This window comes from Anastrepha obliqua, chromosome 3, assembly GCF_027943255.1.
Source record: "Anastrepha obliqua isolate idAnaObli1 chromosome 3, idAnaObli1_1.0, whole genome shotgun sequence".
Classification (NCBI taxonomy): Eukaryota; Metazoa; Arthropoda; class Insecta; order Diptera; family Tephritidae; genus Anastrepha; species Anastrepha obliqua.
In genome coordinates this window covers 101,623,161-101,637,910 of record NC_072894.1, presented here as the reverse complement: position 1 = coordinate 101,637,910, position 14,750 = coordinate 101,623,161, and the positions used below count along the sequence as shown (strand labels likewise).

Here is a 14,750-nt window from a genome sequence, read left to right as displayed (position 1 = left end):
TTATAATATGTAAACAGTTTTTGTGAGTTTCCATTATCACATTGAATCGTCATGTCAACAGCAGCAAATAAAAATATTATTTTTATTTTCGATATCTCAAAAATTAAATGAATTATACAAACAAAAACAATATGTTTTGTAGAAATTCCGTTGGTTAAATATCGAATTATTCCTAGCTATTCCATTTGAGCATGCTCTTGATGTGTCAATAATTCAATAAAATTTCACTCAATAAGTGTAAGTATATTAATTTTGCTCATCCTTAAAGGGGTGGTGTGGATGTCCTTTTGCGCTGTAAAATATGTACATACATAATTATCACAATTCTCTCTCACTGATTGCTTACTTACTTTTCCATTAGATTATAACGCCCGTTGAAATCCAGACAGTTAATTTCGGTAATTTCCGTTTCACTCAGTTCAAAATCACATACTTTCAGATTATCCGCCATATGCTCACGGCGCGTGGACATGGTTATCACTGCATTGCCTCGTTGTATTTGATATCGTAGCAGCACCAGTGCAGGTCCTTTCTGATACTTCTCCGATAATTTAACAATTAACGGATGTTGTAAAAGCTTGTGTGCACCCGGCTTCGCATATGGCGAATGCGGCGATCCTAAAGGACTATAAGCTGATACCAAAATATTATTTTCGGCACAGAAAGCGATTAATTTACTTTGATTTAGATACGGATGACACTCTATCTGCAAGTTGGCGGGCTTGATGCGCGCTACTTCGAGCACACGTTTTATTTGTTCAATATTGAAATTTGACAAACCAATAGATCGACAGTGGCCACATTCCACCAAAGCCTCCATGGCACACCATGTATCTACATAATCAATGTCGGAAAATATAGTTTTGCCATCTTTATCTTTGGGGTAATTTTCTTCGCTGTCTGCGAAGCCAGTGGGCCAATGTATGAGGTAATTATCAAAATAGGTGATCTTTAACATATTTAAAGCATTTTCACAGGCGCTGCGCACCAAATTAGGATCGTGTTTTGTATTCCACAACTTGCCAGTGATGAATAGATCTTTTCTAAAAATAGAAGCAAATTCCAAATTAAAAAAAAAAAATAATCATAAAAAATAACTAATTAATTAATCGAATGGATACCTCTCCACTACACCCTCTTTGATTTTCTCTTGAATCGCACAACCCACATCTTTCTGATTGCCATAACTGTCGGCGCAGTCTATGTGCCGGTAACCCACATCGATGGCATCCTGCACCAAACACACCACACGGTCGGCTGGCATCTAGCAACACAAAAAATAAAGGAAAATACAAAAAATAAACATAGTAATGACATTGAAAAGCAGCTGCAGCTTTTCTGTTGCACATGCAACCGGCTATAAGCTTCAGCTGCAGTCTCAATGCCACACGCAAAAGCTCCGTGGCACTGTTTCATTTATGTGTGTTTGTATGCATGTCGTAGCACATCAGAGCCATTTTCTTAATATTTGCAATAATATTTCGCTTCATCTATTATTTGGCTTAAACATCCATATTAAATTGTATTAATTACGTATTTTAAACTTACACGCCAAGTACCAAATCCAACAATAGGCATTTCAACGCCATTATTTAATTTTGTTGTTGGTACTATCATTTTCAAAAGTTCTCTTTCGATTTTCCCACTTGAAAATAGCAAATCCGCTTGGTTTGTTATGAAACGTTTCGATGGCGCTCTTTTTTTGTCTATTTCTTTGCAAAAAGTTAAAAAATGACTCAAAGGTATGCCAAAATATGTTTTCTGGAGCTTTTTAATCATGACGAACATAACTCAGATGCCTTTGCCAGCTTTTTCTTCTCCCACTTTGTGTTGTTTTTACTTTTTTATTGTGAGAGTGAAGTTCGTTTTGGTTTGTGTTGATCGATTTTTTTTTTAATATAATATTTATACAATTTTCAGTTACAAGTATATGTGAGAAACGTATGACCAGTTCATTAACATTCTCTGTGACTACTTCAAATTTGAATTCTGTTAACGTGCGATGTTAATATGCTTATTTGAATTTTAAATTTGTTTTTCACTTACATAGCTTTTTTTCACTATGGATCAATTTCTGGTCTATGTACGATATACAAGATCAACCATGTCTAGCCTAACCCAATCTGCATATATTTTTTTTCTTGTTTTTTTCTGATACTTTGATAATTTTTGAGTTTCAGTTAGTTTTTATTTTCTTCTATTCCGTAGTTTCTGATACTTTGATAATTTTTGTGCTTAATTTATTTTTTATTTTATTTTATTTTATTTTATTTTATTTTATTTGATTTTATTTTATTTTATTTTATTTTATTTTATTCCTTAGCTTCTGCTACTTTCATCATTTTTGCGTTTCATTTACTTTTTATTTTATTTTATTCCGTAGTTTCTGATGCTTTGAGAATTTTTGTGTGTTATTTATTTTTTATTTTATTTTTATTATATTTTCCCTTGTTTTATTTTATTAAGGTATTTTAGAAATTAGTTCTTAAAGAATCGTCAAAGCATTGTAAAAAAATATATAAAACTAGCATTTCCCAGTGGGCTTCGCACCACCATACATAAAATGTTTTTTTTATATCGCAAGAAATTTTTCATATAAAGTTTTCTTTATAGAACTTCTAAAATGTTTAAACAGTTGAATTAGTTGATTTTTTTCATTCAACATACTTTCTAAAGATGTCACAATAGCCTTTTCTGTACTTTTTTAAAATTTGATTGTGGTAAAAACTTGTAATTAAACCGATAAAAACTTGTAATTAAACTTTGATTCTTTAATTTCCATTTCAATTTTTTACGCTAAATAAATTATGCTAAAATAAATAAAGTTAAAAATGTTTTTCCAGGTCCTTGAATGCTCCAGTTTTTATTATATTTTCGTCCAAAATTAATATTAACATAATACACTTACAACCACAACAGTACAACAGAAACGCTCATAAGCGGCTGTGTATTTGTTGTTGTTGTCACATAAAATGTCATAGCTCAGGAACGGCTGCACCGATTTCAATCAAACTTCACACAAACCACCTCCTCAAAGATAGAAAAGAACTCTGAAATTTTTGTATTAATCGGTTCGGCGGTTCTTGAGTTATAAGATTACCAAGGAAATGTAACTTCTTTTTATATATGTATATAGAAGATAAAATATTTTGTGTTTATTCGCTTTATTCAAATTTCTCAACCACTGCACGCGCGAAATACAACTTTTTCTTTTCAAGTCCCATTTTCATAAAATAACCAACGTAATGTAACTCAAAAAAAATTCGTAAGCAATTTAGTACAAAAGATTAAAATTTTTAGTCCATCTAAATCGCTTGATTGGCATCTCTAATTCTCATAAATATTTCTAGAGCGCGCCGTCAGCACATTGTCAAAATATATTTGCAGAAGTCGTAACATACAGCTGGCAACATCGCAGATGTGGCTTTTTGTAGTTGGGAAATGGTTGGGAAGTTGTCGAACTACTGCTTACTGCTAACTGCTGATTGCTGTTTGCTGTTGTCGTAAGAGGGAATTTTCGGCATTTGTAGAAGGAAAACTAATGAGACTTGGTAAACGAAAATTTAAATTTGTGGCACAACCAGTTTTCAATTACAAATTATAATATAAAATTAGGAAATGTATTAAAGTTTTGTTTCGCGTAGCAGTGTTATATTACGTGCGTTTGGCCGCGGTCATGCTTAGCGCCTTGTACCGCCCCCCAAAATAAAATCAATAACCTGTGCTTTTACTTACATACGTCTCACTTTAATATTCCATAACACTTCAAAAATATTATTAGTTAATTGACATATGTATGTATATGTTCTGATGTGCAAACTACTTTTATTATTGCAGATTTTCAGTGCTACTGGCAAACTTTGGAAAACCATCTTCATATAAATGTTTAGTTGTCCAACGGCAGAGCCAAGTGCACTCACATAAAACATTTTGTAAATTCCATATATTCAAGCTGTAGACGCGTTGCTCCCAAAGGATCTTTGCAGCTCACATCCACATACGCGAAAGCTACTATTGTTGCTATAGTTTTGTGTGGAATGAATTGATGTTTGCATTAAAATTAATTGAATTGAATTGAATTGTACCTGAATGCATATGCATACAATCTTATACAATTCGTACACTTAACCTTACCGTCGTCACACATAGTGGGAGTAAAGTGTCAATATCAGTGTAAGCAAATTAGTTCTAAAGTGTACAATCAGCGACAGGGAGCAGGGAAACAAATATTCTTATTAGTAACAGGATATTTGTTAACAGCACTTTTACTTGTATTATCAGTTAGTTGGCTATTATTGTGGTTAACGGAGAGCAACAGCATGTCTATTGCACCAGTGATAATTGAAGCAACAGCCAAACAAACTTCAACGGTGAGTGAATTTTATAATTATATTTATAAGACTACATTCCTGTGTGAAAGATTACCAGAATTTTGTTTGTTTATATTTAATTGTTTCGGACTTTACAGCTCATCTTCATGCACGGCTTGGGGGATACCGGGTATGTTAATAACAATTGTGTAAATTCATACCTTTGATTTTTGTTAATAGTTATATGGATTTACGTTCTTTGTAAATGTTCTGTATTTATTCAGTGTTCTTAATGACGCTTTAAAACCTTATTATGTGTTGTGTAAAGGTCACCGTAATGTAATGGAATGCATTATGCATAGGGTGGGCCATGTAAAATTTGCTTTTTGAATCGGCTATAAAAAAAAAATAATCAATATTTTTTGAAATTTTCTTTTTTATTTTGAAGATTGAACATTGTCATTTATGAATGAAAAATAATATCGTTGAAATGACTGCCACGACTGTCTTTACATTAGGCCATTCGATCAACGCAATTTTTAAGGACATTTTCGATTTTTTGGGCTCCAATTTCATGAATGGCAACTTCGATTTCGTATTTTAAAGCATCAATCGTCTCTGGATGGTTCGCATAGCATTTGTCCTTAACGGCTCCCCACAAAAAATAGTCCAGCGGGCTTAAATCACAGCTCCGAGGCGGCCAATTGGTATCGGAATTCAAAAATGGTAGCCAAAAGTTCGAGTGTAACTTTGGCAGTGTGACAAGTTGCACCGTCCTGTTGAAACCAAATGTCGTCCATGTCGTCCTCTTTAATTTTTGGAAACAAAAACTCGTTGAGCATGTCACGGTAACGCTCGCCATTTACTCTAACCGCGGAAGAAGAAGAAGACTCACCACTTTGGAAATAGGTTTTCAATATTTCCCAATTTTGTTCAAGCGTATAGCGTCCCATTTCGTAAATGTCAAACCTTTAAGTAAATTATGAACACATTTGACATGTCATTTGTGTTACCATTCTCAAAAGAATAGGTGGTTCAAAAAGCAAACGCTATATGGCCCACCCTGTAGTTGTAAATGCAAATACGGTAGATGCAAATCTTCATTTGTATCGTATTTTGTACCGGAAGTAGCGGAACATATTCCACTTTTATATTAACAATCAACACAAAAGCTTTTATATAGGCAAGTAGCACAACTATTAGTTTTCTTATCAGCTCTATTCATACTCAAATCAAAGGTCAATTTGTGACTCAATTTTTTCCCTTAATAATTATATATTTAAGAGGCTCGCTGCTTTATGCAATACCATTCCAAACTTCGATCATAGTAATCACAGTTTGATAGAAATTTAATCATTTTTAAAATAGGGTATCAATTATTTGGCGATTAGTTTGAAGAGGTTAGTTTTTGCTATTTTAACGCATATGTGGAAGATTATAATGGTTGCGTTCAATACCTTTTATTACTGATTTAAAAAGGTGTTAACAGTTCTAAAAGAGTTTATTTATTCCCATGGCAGCCGGTTCTACGTTACCGCCGCTCCAGCAAACTAGCCCTGTCTAGTGAATCGTTAAAAGAACTTTTTTTAAGAGGTGAGCTGTGTTTAAGCTGCATTTAGCAAAGCTAATGTTAAAATAACATTTTCATTTAATATCCGCAAATTAATAACCCTTTATAGCAGGTATTCCATCCACCCTGTATATGCCATCGACATAAACGTATTTAAGTACCCTTTTGTATGTTGCGCTTGGCCTCCATTATCAGAAACCAAATACTGGTTCGTAATGAAATCAAATTATTTACGTTTGTGATGCAATTGCAAATGTGTGAAAACAAAAGGATAGCAAACTTATATTGCCTACAGTAAAGTATGCTTTATGAGAACTAGAGCAAGACTAGCCCGTTGCGGAATGGTGCCAGTCTACGTTTAATAACCAAAAACGCTTTCAACTACTAGTTCGAGAACGACCCCAGTTAGCCACATATTCCCATGGCAGCCGGCTCTACTTTACCGGAATGTACCGTACCCCACGTTATCGCTCATATGCATATTAAGTAAAATCGTAAGTTGACCAACGGTGCAATTCAAAATCCGAGGCGCATCTATTTTCTCCGGCAGCCTTTTTTTCCTGAAATTATTTCCATTCTTACAGTAATGCATAGACGACCAATAGCTATTCTATTTAAAATAACTTAGATTACATTTGTGGGGGGGTTGGACAACTCCAAGCACTGAGTCAGTAACCATTGTACTACTAATATAACTTAAGTTCTGTAATATCATTTGTTTTGTTTTCATTTAAATGTATAATGTAAAATATAAATATTCATTCAATTTTCCCCCATCTCCATGCAGCCATGGATGGAGTTCAGCGTTGGCAATGATACGTCCGCCCAGCATGAAAGTCATCTGCCCAACAGCTCCCACAATTCCGGTGTCATTAAATGCTGGTTTTCGCATGCCTTCTTGGTTTGATTTACGTACGCTCGATATATCGGGTCCCGAGGATGAGGACGGTATTAAAAATGCTGCTCAAAATATAAAAGCAATGATTGATGATGAGGTAAATAAGGGTATAGCATCGAATCGCATTGTGCTTGGTGGCTTCTCACAAGGAGGTGCGCTAGCACTGTACACAGCGTTAACATATAATCAACCACTAGCTGGCATCGTGGCGCTTTCCTGCTGGTTGCCATTACACAAGCAATTCCCGGGCATAAAAACAAACGCCGATGATATACCAGTAAGTGACGAAGAACAAGAGAAAAATGAATTCATATTCATATGCTTTGGTTTGTGTTGAACTAAAATTCCTTTCATTCATTTATAGATTTTTCAAGCGCATGGAGACTTTGATCCTGTTGTACCATACAAATTTGGTCAATTAAGTGCTAGTTTACTTAAGACATTCATGAAGAATGTTACATTTAAGACATACAATGGGCTATCGCATTCCTCATCCGATGATGAAATGGACGATGTGCGGGTAAGGGAATTTCAATTTGCATGCAATATAAATTTGATTAACTAAATATTTTTTTTCTTTTTCTTTTTCTGCTAATAGGATGTACTGGCTTCCTGGGTAAATTAAATTGCAAAAATAAAAATAATAATACCAGTAAAGAAAAAATGAACTTAAATTTAGTGTGCATAGTTTAGTGCGCACGTATGCGCACTTGCATATAAATATTTTTGGCGCTAAAAGCTAATCTGGCAAAACTGAATTAAAACTGAGTTATTCAGAAATTAAGGTTACATTGTTTATATAGAAGTCGATTCAACAAATACAAAAAAAATAATAATTAGATGCATTCTATAATACATATGCCAAAATTTACAGAAAAAAACATGTTACTTAACTGTTACTACAAGTAATATACGTAATTTTTTTAGTCTGCTTAAACACCTACATATAAACAGTTTTACTTGCTTACAATTTTTAAGTTCTTTACTTGCAACGAAAATACACTCTTTAATGAAGGCAACTACATACATTAACTATTTTTAGATTGGTTGACAAGTTGATTGCATTAACTTTCGCTTTGATTATAATTGAAATCAAGAATTGAACGCAAATGCATTATTTTTAGTTTTTGCTTGGCAATAAAGTATTTAATAAAAAAAACTGAAGCAAAATAGAAAATAATTTGAAAATTAAAAGTCGTCCATGAGTACATATAAAAATATTTAACACAAAAAACGATTAAGTTAAGCACCCATGTGAAATATACATGAAAAAAGGTGTAGCTTTCAGCTGTAAATAAATTGACTAACATACTTTTGGGATGAGGAAAAGAGTTTGTTTCGTGAAATGTATGTATGTATGTATGTATGTATATGATAGCTTTTTCGTTTTTGTTGTCGAAAAGTTTCTACATTATGCGGGCAGACTCTGTAATTCACTACCGAGTGAATTTCATTAAAATTATCGCATTTTGGCATTTGCGTTGAAAATCAGTGAATTTTATTGAAAATTGGCGCCTTTACAATGAAATTCAGTGAAGTTTTGTCGCATTGCAGTTTTGCATTGAAATTCACACGCAAATGAATTACAGCACCTGCCCGATTATAATATATCAACAAAATGAGTGTCAAAGTCGACTTAATTGGCCGACTACTAGTACAGTTATTTAATTTTATTCAGCAACTCTTTCCTTTCTGAAATATGATTTGGAAAATACAAGTTTCAACTTTTCAATTCAACTAGGTCACATGGCGGCTTTATTAACTGATATATTTACATTTTTGGATAACCGTTCTAGTTCTATTTCAATGAGAAATACCACCGTAGTAAACTGTTACAACAACTCCATATCCGCAAACTCGTGCTTGATACTCGCACGTTAAGACTTTACGTCTGGCTAATGCTCGACATTCCAGGAGTATTGCTATTCGAAAAACAATTCCCATTAAAAGTATTTTGCCCTCAAAATTTGTAATGCTGCATTCAGCTAGCATTTTAGAAAATCACTGCATAAGTAGGTACATAACTGATTACATTTTTATGGTGGCTTGCTGTTGAAGGTATATTCGTCGTGTCGTTCCGGTAATGTAGACGCAGGAAGTTAAGAGAGTAGAAATGTACAGTTACGATAAAAGCATACATATAAATGGTCCCCACAATATTTTAAGGAATGGTCCATATCGGGCAAGTACGATAGACTCGCCTGTTGGCGGAACAAAAACTTTGTTGTCATAGCAACCTAAAATATTCCCCAAAATTATCGGCTTTGAATTAATTTAGGCATGCAGGACTACTTTATAAATTGCACATCAATGTAATAATATATTTGATTTAACATTTTCAATATTTTTCTCATTCAAAACACATTTCTAAAGCTACACAATAATTTGTTAAAATAAAGAAAATACATAAATTTACTGAAATTCGAAGCATTTTTTATTCAATGAGTATATTTATGGTTCATTTAAATTGGGTTTGTTACTCTTACATATTTACATAAATTGAAATTGTGAAACAACAGTAACTTTAATTCATGTGAACTTCTATGGTTTATTGTTCATTAAACGGCTCATCTTATTTGTGTTTTATTATATACATTTTTTTCTTTAATTTTTCTTGCTCATAAATACTGTTTAATAATGTCTCGTTAATTTCTTTTGTTGTCCATTTTGAGTACATCACTTGTATCTTCATGTATATTTGCAGACTGGTGACAGTAGAAACAGCAAAACTTCAGGGGTGGATGTCAGCGGAAATGCCACAGCACAATGCTGTCTAATATCATAGTAGCAAATCTTTGATTTTTCATGATGATTGTGATGATGATGATGTATGAGGCACAAACACATTTTTATTAATGCAACAAAAACGCCACTAACTCATGAACATTAAACTAATACTAAAAAGTAAACAACAAGCAGCAACTCAAGCAACTCGAAAATTCATTTTTTTCGAGTACTTTAATCAATAACGAAGAATAAAAATTAGCTTCTATGGTACTTCAAATTCTTAAAAAGTAGTTCCGCGTGTTTTTACTAGCACGCATACTAAAAATCCTTAACAATATTAATAAGTTTTGCACTATATTACATCAGGCGCAACGTATTTTATTTGATTATCATTAGAAATGGTCAGAAGTAGCTGAATTTATCGGCTGTTAAAGATGTTAACCAGAAAACATATACCCTTAGCGTGTAGTGTAGCGTGACTGAACTATATTATTATTACTATTACACAAGTAGCAAATTATGAAGTGAAAGAAGTTAAAAAATTAAGAAAAATGAAAACTGATAAAATGCAATTAATAAAAGACATTAATGCAATACTTAAATACAAAACTTAGCTTCAAATCTATCATTTAAACATTCAAATTTAATTTAAAACACGCAAATCTATAATGACGGCTTTTTGGACTACGCATGAGACACATCGGTTGGTGCACATTTGTCTGACAACATAACTGGAGTAATTTCTTTAAGCCCGCCGGTGTGACGTAGCCTATCGCGCATACCGTTGCCTCGGTATAACTGAAATGAGCCGTTGTCGCATAGCCGAATACTTCACGTTGGCATTGGTTGCGCACGCTGTACAGTTCTTTATGCTCCTCCGGCAACCAAAGTTTGCACATGCGCTGAAATTGCTCGGCAACGCGTGTGGCTGTGTTGGCTGGACTAATGTACACGCGCGTATTGCTTGTCTCCTGTGGCGAAATAACATATATTGAAATTGATTTTAATAATAACATTTTTTTATAACAAACTCACCTGCCGTTTACGTTTTTCGCGTACACGTCGTGCTCGTAAACGTTTCAATAGCTTTTTATGCATTTGTCTTAAATTTTTGCGCACGCTCTCGGACTTATCTGATGCTAGTGGTTCGGTAAAGACGGGATCGTGATTTTCCTTTTTAATCTGACGAAGATTTCGTTTAAAATCACCGCGTGTTGGCAGGCAAATCAACGAGAAGTCCTCCAAATTACCCCGTGCTTTCATTCGTAGTTGCAATTGTATCAGGCAATTTTCTGGAATTCCTTCGGGATATACTTTTAACTTTCCTTGTATGTGTAACAACAACTGCTGTAGTAACGCACGGTCACGTAGTATATGAAAGGCACTTGGTGCGCTGCACTTTTGTAGAGCATCAGTGGTCCAATCACGTACTAATTCGGGAAATGGTGCACGAAATGGACTCACTATAGCCAATTTTTGATAGTTGTGACGTTTATTGGGCGGCTTTCGGAAATATTTGGCGCGCAGCTCTTGATGACGTGTGGTAGCAAGTACACGCCCTATTTTGGTTTTTAATAAGCGTAAAAATTTGTTTTAGTAAATATATCACTTTATATAAATTTATGTGATTACTCACCAGCCACAGTGTCTGGCAAATGTTCTTCTGTACCCATCTCACGCGCGACAGTTTCGAACTCTCTTAGTCCACCTGGTTTAGCGCCCCACATGATGAGTGATAGCCAAATGGACATTCCATAACCAGCCGGCGCAATCACATCCCAGCCACAGCCGTAACCCAGACGTTTATACTGCGCGAGCTGTGAACCAGGCCGTTGGATTAGTATCACTGGTACTGCTTGCATTTCTTCTTCGAATTGACAACGTGCGCCTGGTACTGCCGCATGCTTGGCCCGCAGCTTACTGTACTCACTGGGTACTATCATGCTCTTGCATAGTTCGTCCCGCACTTCACTATTCCATAGAACACTTTGTCCTAAATTATTTTTTACATTTAACAGGAAATCTAGACCGGTAGGATTTAAAGGTTGAACTGGCAACGCTTTTGTTCGTTTTTTAGGTCGATTCAAACGTGGGTCCTCTATATTTAGTGCTAGAATCATATTCGAAAGTAATTCACCAGGTGAACTTAACTCACTACAATTCTCCCAAAATTCCGATTGACTTTCATGTGTGCTTTTGGAATGAGTATTTTCTTCGAACAACTTATGTAGCCAAGTAGTTGTTGTGTTTTCGTTGATTTGCTTTGGTTTGAAAGCCTGTACGAGCACGCTTTGAGCTAGGTGGCCGGTGAGACGGAAACGGTTTATTACATCTTTCAAATCGTTGAGTTCTATGCATGATTTTTCATTTCTATATCGCTTGATGCGCTCAAAAGCCAAACTTTTTGTCATGAATTGCAAACGCCGCTGTTCTTTTGGGTTTAAAGGTTTCGAAGCTGAAAAAAAAAATATGTATAAATAGGTATACACAAATAAAAAGGAAATCAATTTAATTTGCATTACATTTATCTTTCTTTTGCACATCAATGCACTCATCGTCCGAAGGTGCGTCTGGTTTAAGAGGCACTTTGATACTATTTAGCGAAATTAGTTGGAAAACTTTTATTAATTCTTCCAGCAAAGCAGGATATGCGCTTGGATGAATCCACACCCACAGGGTACGTGATATTTCTTCGGAATTCGCCGTATCATCAGTATCGAGTGGTCGCCACATAAAACAAGCACGCCCTAGTGCATACTCTGGATATTTGCCGTCCCTAAATAAGTCGATACTGCCTTCTCTTCGACCGGTGGTATATGTTTTTGCAGCGATACTAAACCCGCATTTGGGACTTGTTATCCTAGTAAATCCTGCACTTAAATCCGTCAATTTTCCTTTCAATTCAATGCATGCAAAAAACGATATATCTTGCAGTAAACAGTGTTCTGCCGAGGCACGATAGCACGCTCTGTATGTTTTGTCACAGCTTGCCTGCGGCAGGCGGTAGCCCCAGCGTTCGACCATGTGAAAACGTTTTGCATGCCAAATGTGTGTTTCCAACCAAACTTGTCGACGTTGTCGTCTTAAATAATCACGCAATAGATTGCTTGGACGGCGACGATGTTTACGGGAAGGACGTTTCGTCTGCTGTGGCTTGCCAGCTTTAGACATTTGAGAGCGATGAGCGGCACGATATTTGCGTGGCAACCGCTTGGGGTGGTGCGACATGGCACGACGACGCATATGTTTGGGCAAAGTTTGGAAGACCAACTTGCGACTGACAGGATTACGTACTTCATCAATAAGCTGGCGTATCTCCTGTACAACATTGGCGGCATAACGGTATGTTTGCACATGTGTAGGCAAACTCACGGATCCACCCAACGCCGAATCATATTCCAGTTTGTTAGAGGTCATGTTTTGCACCCTTTATCACAATATATAATTCATTTACAACAATTTAGATCTGAAATAACTGGAAATAAACACAACGTATAATATTCAAATAACGTCAAAATACTTTCCTACACGTGTGTGAATAACAAAGTTGTAAAACTTTGTAAATATTGCAGGTAAAAGCAGGGTGTCTACTATGACTCAAAAAAGCGAGTTAGGGATTTAACAAATGTCTGCAAAATTTATGTGAAAGTTTCATGGCCTACTATTATATTTGGCATTGGGTTATTAAGACCCGATTTTCAAATTATATGCAAAATCAGAAAAATTCTACTATAAACTTTTCATTTCAATTAAATTAGAATTTCTAAAAAGATTTTTAGTATGTAGTTCTATAGCTCATCAAATTTTAGTTCAATAAGTGTGCAAGTTTGAATTGACGAAAAATTCCGTTGATTTTTTATAACTTTTTTTCCGTATATTTTTTACATAAAATAAATGCACAATTTTTTTTATATGGAGAATTATAGACACATAGAATGCAGACATACTTTATATACATATATATGTATGTATACATATTATGGCGGCCGCCGTAGCCGAATGGCTTGGTGCGTGACTACCATTCGGATTTCAGAGAGAGAACATTGGTTCGAATCTCGATGAAAGACCAAAATGCAGGAAAAGTTTTTTCTAATAGCGGTCGCCCCTCGGCAGGCAATGGCAAACCTCCGAGTGTATTTCTGTCATGAAAAGGCTCCTCATAAAAATATCTGCCGTTCGGAATAGGCTTGAAACTGTAGGTCCCTCCATTTATGGAACAACATCAAGACGCACACCACAAATAGGAGGAGGAGCTTCGGCCAAACACACAAAAAGGGTGTACGCGCCAATTATATATATATATATATGCTTGTCATATTAGTAGGCTTGAACGTATCCAGAAAGCTTTTGTGCGTTATGCTTTGCGTTCCTTTAGTTTCACTGATCCAATTCCATGCTATAAAAGTGTGTGCTTGCTCATTAAACTAATATTGCTAGATATTAGAAGGACTATTCGTTCCATTACTTTCCTTTTCGATTTGATAAATGGGGTCATTGACTCCCCATTGCTACTCGAGGAAATCTATTTCAATATTCCTCAGCGAAGTTTAGGGATCATGATTTTTTTCTGGTTAGGGATGGTAAGAGCTAATTATGCTTCCCATGCTTCGATTTCTAGAACTCTGGGAGAATTTAATTCGCTTTCAAATCATACTGGCCTGGATTTTTCTTCCACAAAGAACCACTTCAAATTGGTACTAAATGAATTCTTGAACTAAATTCTTAGTATTATCTAATAATCTTCCTCTGTAGATTATAAGAAATCTTATCTTTTTCTTTCACTCATTACAATTAAAACTAGTTAATTATAAGTTTAATTTTACTTTGATTAATTTATTGGTGTTTTACAAATGGAGGCACCTACAGTTTTAAGCCGACTCCGAACGGCAATTGATTTGTTTTATGAGGAGCTTTTCCATGACAGAAATACAGTCGGAGGTTTCCCATTGCCTGCCACGAGGCAACTGCTATTAGAAAAAACTTTTTTTTCATTTTGGTGTTTCACGGAGATTCGAACCTACGTTCTCTCCGAATTCCGAATGTTAGTCACGCACTTTATACTTTAAGTATTTTACCGATATTAAGCTTCGAATTGTTGAGTGCGTCTTAATTGAGGGTCCTAAATTTTTATATTGTCTCGGAACAGTAGACGCTTTTTGCTAGAAGTTTTTTAATGCGAAAATACACTAGCGGCCTTTCAATGCCCATTGTTGTTGCAGCAGCATAAACACTCTCAATGTTGCTG

At 35.1% G+C, this 14,750-nt stretch overlaps 3 protein-coding genes across 4 annotated transcripts; 1 reads left to right on the top strand and 2 right to left on the bottom strand.

Annotated features, from left to right (window-relative positions):
* Window positions 1-34: 34 nt before the first annotated feature.
* On the bottom strand, window positions 35-1,827 carry LOC129241532 (aldo-keto reductase family 1 member B1-like). Its single transcript, XM_054877924.1, has 4 exons — window positions 1,549-1,827; window positions 1,122-1,264; window positions 351-1,043; window positions 35-292 (listed from the first exon to the last, which is right to left on the bottom strand). Exons 1-4 carry the CDS (start codon window positions 1,786-1,788, stop codon window positions 247-249), a joined length of 1,122 nt encoding a protein of 373 aa, XP_054733899.1. The 5' UTR covers window positions 1,789-1,827; the 3' UTR covers window positions 35-246.
* A 1,582-nt stretch (window positions 1,828-3,409) lies between these two features.
* LOC129240152 (acyl-protein thioesterase 1) lies at window positions 3,410-9,984 on the top strand. Of its 2 annotated transcripts, none has more exons than XM_054875718.1 (7): window positions 3,410-3,551; window positions 3,838-4,370; window positions 4,469-4,500; window positions 6,668-7,055; window positions 7,143-7,298; window positions 7,377-7,394; window positions 9,483-9,984. In XM_054875718.1, the coding sequence occupies exons 2-7, from the start codon at window positions 4,320-4,322 to the stop codon at window positions 9,561-9,563; spliced, it is 726 nt and encodes a 241-aa protein (XP_054731693.1). In that variant the 5' UTR covers window positions 3,410-3,551; window positions 3,838-4,319; the 3' UTR covers window positions 9,564-9,984. The 2 variants fall into 2 exon arrangements, with proteins under 2 accessions (XP_054731693.1, XP_054731694.1); XM_054875719.1 differs by lacking the exon at window positions 3,410-3,551 and adding an exon at window positions 3,640-3,658.
* LOC129240151 (ribonucleases P/MRP protein subunit POP1) lies at window positions 9,847-13,024 on the bottom strand. Its single transcript, XM_054875716.1, has 4 exons — window positions 12,028-13,024; window positions 11,142-11,960; window positions 10,541-11,064; window positions 9,847-10,476 (listed from the first exon to the last, which is right to left on the bottom strand). The coding sequence occupies exons 1-4, from the start codon at window positions 12,920-12,922 to the stop codon at window positions 10,135-10,137; spliced, it is 2,580 nt and encodes an 859-aa protein (XP_054731691.1). The 5' UTR covers window positions 12,923-13,024; the 3' UTR covers window positions 9,847-10,134.
* Between the last annotated feature and the right edge of the window lie 1,726 nt (window positions 13,025-14,750).

Excerpts from the sequence above, each read along its gene's own strand:
- LOC129241532 (XM_054877924.1), bottom strand. The coding sequence starts at position 1,788 with ATGTTCGTCATGATTAAAAAGCTCCAGAAAACATATTTTGGCATACCT. Across the intron at positions 1,265-1,548 it reads TTGGATTTGGTACTTGGCGT|ATGCCAGCCGACCGTGTGGT; the intron begins GTAAGTTTAAAA and ends TTGTGTTGCTAG. Across the intron at positions 1,044-1,121 it reads AAAGAGGGTGTAGTGGAGAG|AAAAGATCTATTCATCACTG; the intron begins GTATCCATTCGA and ends TTCTATTTTTAG.
- LOC129240152 (XM_054875718.1), top strand. The coding sequence starts at position 4,320 with ATGTCTATTGCACCAGTGATAATTGAAGCAACAGCCAAACAAACTTCA. Across the intron at positions 4,371-4,468 it reads CAGCCAAACAAACTTCAACG|CTCATCTTCATGCACGGCTT; the intron begins GTGAGTGAATTT and ends CGGACTTTACAG. Across the intron at positions 7,056-7,142 it reads CAAACGCCGATGATATACCA|ATTTTTCAAGCGCATGGAGA; the intron begins GTAAGTGACGAA and ends ATTCATTTATAG.
- LOC129240151 (XM_054875716.1), bottom strand. The coding sequence starts at position 12,922 with ATGACCTCTAACAAACTGGAATATGATTCGGCGTTGGGTGGATCCGTG. Across the intron at positions 11,961-12,027 it reads TGTGCAAAAGAAAGATAAAT|CTTCGAAACCTTTAAACCCA; the intron begins GTAATGCAAATT and ends TTTTTTTTTCAG. Across the intron at positions 10,477-10,540 it reads GCGAAAAACGTAAACGGCAG|GAGACAAGCAATACGCGCGT; the intron begins GTGAGTTTGTTA and ends ATTTCGCCACAG.